Source organism: Microtus ochrogaster, chromosome 2 (assembly GCF_000317375.1).
Source record: "Microtus ochrogaster isolate Prairie Vole_2 chromosome 2, MicOch1.0, whole genome shotgun sequence".
Taxonomy (NCBI): Eukaryota; Metazoa; Chordata; class Mammalia; order Rodentia; family Cricetidae; genus Microtus; species Microtus ochrogaster.
The window spans coordinates 83,632,077-83,639,671 of NC_022010.1; the positions used below are offsets into that span (position 1 = coordinate 83,632,077).

Genomic DNA, 7,595 nt, shown 5'->3' on the forward strand with positions numbered 1-7,595 from the left:
CAGTTTGTTTTTGAAAATAAATATTAAGAAATGCTAAAAAGTCCCTAAGTTTCTATCCTATGAATTTAAGATTGTGTCTTTGCTACTTCTTTTCTGTAGGTAAACATGAAAACAACCCTAGATAATATCCTAAGAAAGCAAAATGTCCCTGTGTTACTTAAGGATCCGTTCATAAAGGTTCACTTTCCATGATTGTGTTTAGCATAAAAGTACTATGAACTTATACTTAGCTAAACTTCCTTCAGATTATTCTTTGGGTCTGAATGCCATGATGACCGAAGTATAAATCATACTTTGCCATAGCCTCTCCTTTGTAGTAGATGTAAAACTTAATACTCAGTGAAGGTCTGTGAATTGAACTGAAGACTTGTATTTCCAGTTAGAGTATGGGGTATGTCCTTCAACACTAATAGGCAGCAACACTGCACACCTCCTTTTTAAGCACTCATTTCTGATTTACATCTTATCAACTAAAGTAATGGAATTTCTAGGTTTCTCAGTTATGAAGACAACCGACTGCCCAGATGAGTTTGCTTTAGTTTGGGTTTTATTGCTGTGAAGAGACACCATGACCATGGCAAGTCAGGCATCAGACATGCTGCTGGAGAGACAGTAGGATGTTCTACATCTAGATCAGTAGGCTTCAAGAAGAGCACTGTGACACTGGGTCTGGATTGAGCATTTGAAAACTCAAGGCACACCAATCATGAGATTCTTCCTCCAATTAGGCCACACTTACTTCATTTAGAACATACCTCCTGGAAAGGATTTAACTAGGCCCTCTGAATGTGGGTGACAGTTCCGTGGCTAGAGCAGCCTGTGGGGACACTGGCAGTGGGACCAGGATTTATCCCCAGTTGATGAGCTGATGTTTTGGAGTCCATACCCTATATTGGGATACCTTGCTGTCTTTATATGGGAGAAGGGATTGATCCTGACTCAACTTTATATGCCAGACTTTCTTGACTCCCTGTGGTAGTCTGAATGAAAATGTCCCCCATACATTCCTAGGGAGTATCAATGTTAGACTTGTTGTCTTTTTGAAGAAAGTGTCACTGGGCTTTGAGGTTTCAGAAGCACAAGCCAGACTAGTTACTCACTGTCTCTTGCTATCGCTGGGGAATTTGGATGTAGAAATTTCAGCTACCTCTCCAGCACCATATCTAAGCATCCTACCATTACAATAATGGGTTAAATTTTTGAACTATAAGCCAGGCCCAATTAAATGTTTTAGTTTGGAAGAGTTGCCATGATCATGGTGTCTTCATAGCAATAAACCCTAAACTAAGACAAACACCATGAGGTTTTCCCCTTCCAATTTAGCATGTTTATTTTTTGTTATAATTGCTCAAGTTGTGTTTATGCAACCATACTGCTGAATTATCTGTGCATTTATGAAGATTTCCTCATATTCTGACTCTTAAAATCTTTCTGTTCTGAAATGTTCCCTGAACTAATGTGATTGGTTTGTAGAATTAACAACTCAGGTTGAACACACTCTAATTGGTTTTCCTCAAAATTTTGAATAGTTGTAGTTTGATGTAGTGGTCTCTGTCTATTGAAAATTTAAGTTCTTGAAGCCATATATATTGAGGATAAAATAATAATAGGTGTTCTTGCAGCATGGGTACTTAATTTGGTAATTAAAGCTAGGTAATTTCAAGTTTTTGAACCTACAATGCATGGATGAATACCAAAAATTTTTCCAGAATATGTTGAGTATATGATTGGTAAAAAATAGGTGCTCAAATTACACGCTCTTATTAATTTCCCTTTATAGGTTATGTGTTTGTTTTTAAAATAGTATTAAATACACTTAAGCCATTTATAAATATTCTTTAAATGATTATTGATTAAATATGAATTAAGAAAGAGAAAGAAAGATGATTATTCCTTAAAAAGAGTTCAGTGACTTGCTTGGGATTTCCTCTCTACTTCTTTCTTAAAATTATTCATGAATCTTAATCGTATACTAACAAAATATAACAATCAAATTTTTGTTTCTTGTTATATGGTTTGGTCTTTCACAACTTTGACTAACAATAAGATAATCTCTGCTTTTCTACCTGAGATCTGTCTTACATCTAATGTGTCTCTTTCTTCTTCTTGTGCATCCTTTCTTTGGTATCAGCGGCTGCTTCAAAAAGTAAAGTCAAAGGTGAGCTTTATTCCTTTCTGCATGGTGTGTGGTGCTTCTATTTCTGCTCAGTCTTCTATTGTCTCTTTAATGATGAAATCACTTCTATTGGTAACAGTATTCTTTTGCTCTTTGTCTTTTTATAAATTTCTACAAACATGAATACATTATTTAAAGATTCAGTTTGTGATGCATGGCTGTATTTCCATAGTTGTTGTAGTGTAACTTTTTTGTACATTATTTTATGAATTAAAGTGCTTTGATTAGATAAATTTTTGCTTTATTCATAAAATTGAGAAGTAGATGAAATATACCATATAAATAACATTAATAGAAAATACTGTGAGCCTTCATAGAATTACTTAAAATCAAATGTTCTAAAAATTAAGTAGTTTTCACTCTGAGATTCTATTTATTGATGTTCTTTCGTTTTATGTCTAAATTTAGTTTGTCTCTAAAAGATATATTAAGTATGATGATGGGGGAATGATTTCTTTTATATCTGTTGCTTTTATTGGTTAATTAATAAAGAAACTGCTTAGGCCCATTTGATAGGCCAACCCTTAGGTGGGTGGAGTAAACAGAACAGAATGTTGGGAGAAAGAAGCTGAGTCAAGGAGTTGCCATGATTCTCTTACCGGACACAGACAGAGGTTAAGATCTTCCCTGGTAAGACACCTCTTGGTGTTACAGGGATATTAGAAATGGGTTAGATCGATATGTAAGAGCTAGCCAATAAGAGTTTGGAACTAATGGGCCAGGCAGTGTTTAAAAGAATACAGTTTCCGTGTAATTATTTCGGGTGTAAAGCTAGCCGGGTGGCGGGACGCAGCCCCACTGCTCCTAACACAACAGTATGATGTCATGGGTTGCATGCATTTTGTCAATGCCAAAAATGTCTCCTTGAAAGAACAAAAATTTGCCCTAATGTTTTCAATCATTAATGAGTTTAAAAGAACCCAAAAATATGTAGGATAGTGTGTGATAAATATAAAATATATGCTTTTCACTTCAATTTATACTTTTCCCAGAGTTATTAATGATATCCAAAATGCTGTATGGGCTGGCATATAGCTCAGTGCCAGGATGATTTCCTAGAAGCACAGGCCTTTCATTCAACTTCAAGTACACATACAACAACAACAAACAGAACAAAACAAATTAACAAAAACCCTTTATTTTCTTAAATACTAAAGCTAGCTTTTTTAAACTTTGAGCTCAGGTTCTAGTGCTATAGTTTAATTATCGGGATCACCACCATAATTGCTGCTTCCTATCTCTAAGGTCAAGAAATCTTTACAATTGTTCTAAAGACACAGTTGTTTATACAGTCCTATGGATATAGAGATGAGAGGCAATCCATTGCAGCCCGTCTCCTAAACCCTTAGCCTGCTTCCTGTCCCACTGGATGTGGCTTCTAGCATAGTTACATGATTTTCAGAGTGGTTGGTGAATATCAACAACAAATATATTCACAGTCCAATAAAAATAATGCTTGATAATGAGTTTATGCTCATAAACTTTTAAACATAATGCATTTTATAATAAAAGGTTACAAAGCATGGTTTTAACAACGAGCAATTAGAACAATTTATAGTAACTATTAATTGTGGAGAGTAGCATGTAAGTCTAAAGAGGTTTAGTTATAATTGGAGGTGTTCGTGAATGGTGTAGAACATGAAAAGTTTCCTGAGGATGGAAAGGAAGTGCACATAACCTGAAGTTTAGGGTAACTCAAGTTATGGAATCAGGCATGAGAACAGTGTATTATAATCAAGAAAGAGGTCATTTTTAACTACACACTGCATGTTTGTCTGGGAATTCAGAAAAATAAATTTGAAAAAATCCTGTTGTACTAATCAAGTATTTACTGACTTAATAATTCTCAAAAATAACTAAAGCTATAGGATAAAAGATGGAGAACTTAAATGTAAGAGAGTAAACACAGGACTGAGAAACACAGCTGTAGGTCGTACTCCCCAGCAGCTGGGTTCTATAATTCAGGCAAGCTTTTGTGCTCAGTTCATTTATTCTTTTCCTCCTTCTTTACCTCCCCTCTCTCCTTCTGGACAAGTCCGTATGGAACCTTGCTGCCGCTTGTCCTATGCCCGTTCTATGCATGAACAAGATGTTAGAAATGGCAAAATTGCACTTTTAGAATCAATTATATCTCAGAATCACAGTGATTTACTTCCAAAATGTTTAAGAAAGATATATATTTTGCTGACACTAATGTTTTACGTGCATTCACACACAAATGTAAATGAACAATCTGCCAATACCTGACTTCCGTCCCTTATTTTTCCACTCACAATCATATACTTAGATATGTTTTTATCCCGCGGGAAAATATCTAACATTGAGAACTACTGATGACAGGAAGAAGAAGAAAAATATTTGAGAATTAAATATTTTCCCTCAAAATAGTGGACTCTTAAGCACTCTCTGGTGTATGTGGTATGCTAGTGTCACACATTTTGCAAAGACGGCACCCAGGTTGGTATCTTCAAAAATGCCAACTAGATAGGCCTCCCTGGCCTCCTGTCTGCAAAGCACCGATAGCTGCCCTCAGGAAGCATAGATCTACTACATGCAAAAACATGCTTTTTAATTTTGTCCGTGTTCTGTGCTGTGCCTGAAGTTTATTATTATAAGAAATAAGAAAGATGGATATTAAATGAAGGTATCTGACAGAATTGCTCCAAAAAGATAGACATGCCTGTGGAAAACTCTGTCCTATGTGCACACACACACCCCTGAACTCATATGACTGTGTGTGCAAACTAGAACACTCACACATAATATTCAAACTAGAGTACACACATGAATATACACACATGCAGAAAGAGAGAGACAGAGAGACACAGAGAGAGACAGAGAGACAGAGAGAGAGTGAGAGAAGAACAACTGTGAACAGAAGCAAAGCTACAAACAGCAGACCATATGAAACATTGGGCCTCAGTGCTCAGTTCTCTTTGCTATTCGTGATCATGTTTTTGTGCTCATTAAATAAGAAAAGTCTAAGAAAACACCAACTATTGAAGCAGGAAGTTCCGGTGTCTGAGGCTGAGAAAACACTAACGACATTACAAGCTGGATCCTACCAATGCATTTCTGAGACTGTGTTTTCTTCCTCTTTTGCAGATGGTGACATGACTTATCTATTTAAGTTTTCTAGAAAGGTTTCTCTTGTTTATATCCATGCTTGTTAATTAATATAATCACTGCCTTTAAAGTTTCTTACATTAATATTCTCTGGTCCAATAGTTATCACTATCTCCATGTAGAGTATTTCCATTATAATATTAAAAACTATTTTTTTTTATTTTATCCTGCAAAATTGAATTCACCACAGCTTCTAATAGCAACATCATCTTAAAACGCCTTTCACTTCCCCTCCCCTACAGCCCTCATGGCACTTATAGGCACTTAGTTATCAAATTGTCCTGATTCTGTCCCCACAGTAGCTTTTATGTGAATCTCTCGTCTTCAAAACATTCATTCCTCTGAGCTTGCCTGGAGTTGTTTTTAACTAGTTTCCTGCTTAATTCTCAACCCAGTACAGTCTACCCTGCATTTGTATATCATACTGAATTTTAAATAGGATCATCAATGCTTTGCCACTCAGGAAGATAGAGAAAGCACATTCTGAAGAATTCTCAAAATGAATTTGTGTAAAATAATTTTCATCTTATTATTGAGTTATACAAATTAGAGCAAATTTATCTTAAATTAATATTGTTTCATAATTTAAAAATTTTAATAATCTGAATCTAGCAAAAGTATTTTACTCTCTATTTTTTATTTCTTTTTTCTATTCAAACTTTGGCAAAAATAGAAAAGATTTTATGCCATTTCTAGCACAACAGTATTTAGGTATTGTTTTCAAAGAAAATGCCACAACTCTTAGAATCATATTGTGATTATAAAATGCTCAGAGGAAAATTAGCATAATTATTCTGACTTTCCAAAAGCATTAAGAGATACAGAAGAGTTCTCAACTACTTAAATTAAAATGTATGTATTGTTTGAAACGGAAAGTGGCAACTATATTTAAATTTGTTTAATTTTGGAATACTCAAGATAATTTGATAATCTTAGTCTCTGAATGTTTGTTTGAATATGATATGCAAAATTCAAGAAGATATGCAATCAGTATATAATATTTAAGTTAAACATAAGAGGACATAAAACTTTAAGGTTGAAATATTGTTTTGACGCTCCCATGGTTTGCTTTAGGTGGAGCACAAATATTTATTTTGTGTTATAAGGAGATTGTGCAGCTTAAGACTTTTATTTTCAAGACAGACATAGGATGAACCCTGTTTTAGCAACATGTGATGACCTGGCGATATCTCAAACTTTTCACTATAGTCAGTTTCAAAATTAGATTGGTCAATCTACTAAAGGAGATTAATATGGAAAACTATACAACCTCTCAATAAATTTTATTTATTTCTGTTATATTACTATCCCTCTTCAAATGGCATCTCTGATGGGAACAAACAAATATGAAACAGTAGACGACATGCTTAAAAATATTTTTGAGTATCAGCTGAATTTCATTGTCACAATGACACTCATAATGTTGTAATCATTATAAACTGAGATGACTCCGGAACATATGATGTCAATAATTCACTAAGTAAACAGCCTATCTTTCTTACTTTTATTCCTAAAGCTAAATTGTAGAAATATCACAGGTCAAATTAATTTGAACTCAAATCAAAGAAAAAAATGAGTATTAAGAAAGTTATTATTAAATAATTGATATTACACTTAAAATATAAAATTAACTTGTTTTTCATTATCAGTGAAAGGACGATTGAAAAATATAAGGCAGAACAAAATTTAAATACTTCTATAAATCCATCCTTAATTTTAACTTAAAAGAACTCTTATACAGTTTCAAAACCTTCACCAAGGTAACTAAACAATAAACAACTTTTGAAGCTTGTGTTTATTTACCCTCTAAAAGGCTGAGCTAGAGAAGCAAATGAAGTAGGTAAACACATGTAATAGAATGGTAAAACATCTTATCTTACTGTGATTTACAACCACCAAGGACTTCAGGTGAAGATACCGAAGTGTGTATTTCTACAAGACAATTTTCCTTATGTACATCCCAGGGAATCCTACTGCTCTAAGATATTTATTAAAGAAAGTATCATACACAATGGGGAAATGAGTTTTATGAGGATATAATTTGATGCTAAATAATATGCTATCAATTAAAAATCTGAGAATAATAATTTAAGAAAACCAATCCTTCTTGGATCATAGTGTGGATCTTTCACTAAACATTTTGTCTTTGTTTTCTCAGTCAAACCTCACAAAAGCATTCTGAGATAGGTGGATTCTTCTTCCTTTAAACTGTTAAAAGAACAAAGACTTAAAATAATTGCTTAAGGTTGCAAAAGACAGAACAAAGATGTCAAAAAGACAAGCTAACTATAGA

General features: G+C 34.0%; 1 protein-coding gene across 3 annotated transcripts in view; it reads left to right on the forward strand.

Moving 5' to 3' along the window:
* Nucleotides 1–7,595, forward strand: part of Cadm2 (cell adhesion molecule 2) — a 923,902-nt gene that overhangs the window by 625,108 nt on the left and 291,199 nt on the right. For 2 of the 3 annotated variants that reach the window (XM_026786947.1, XM_026786960.1), the window contains exon 2: nucleotides 2,132–2,158. The exons of the other annotated variant lie outside the window; for it this stretch is intronic. In XM_026786947.1, coding sequence (XP_026642748.1) covers nucleotides 2,132–2,158 — 27 coding nt within the window. The remainder of the gene's footprint in view (nucleotides 1–2,131; nucleotides 2,159–7,595) is intronic. 3 annotated transcript variants of the gene reach the window in all.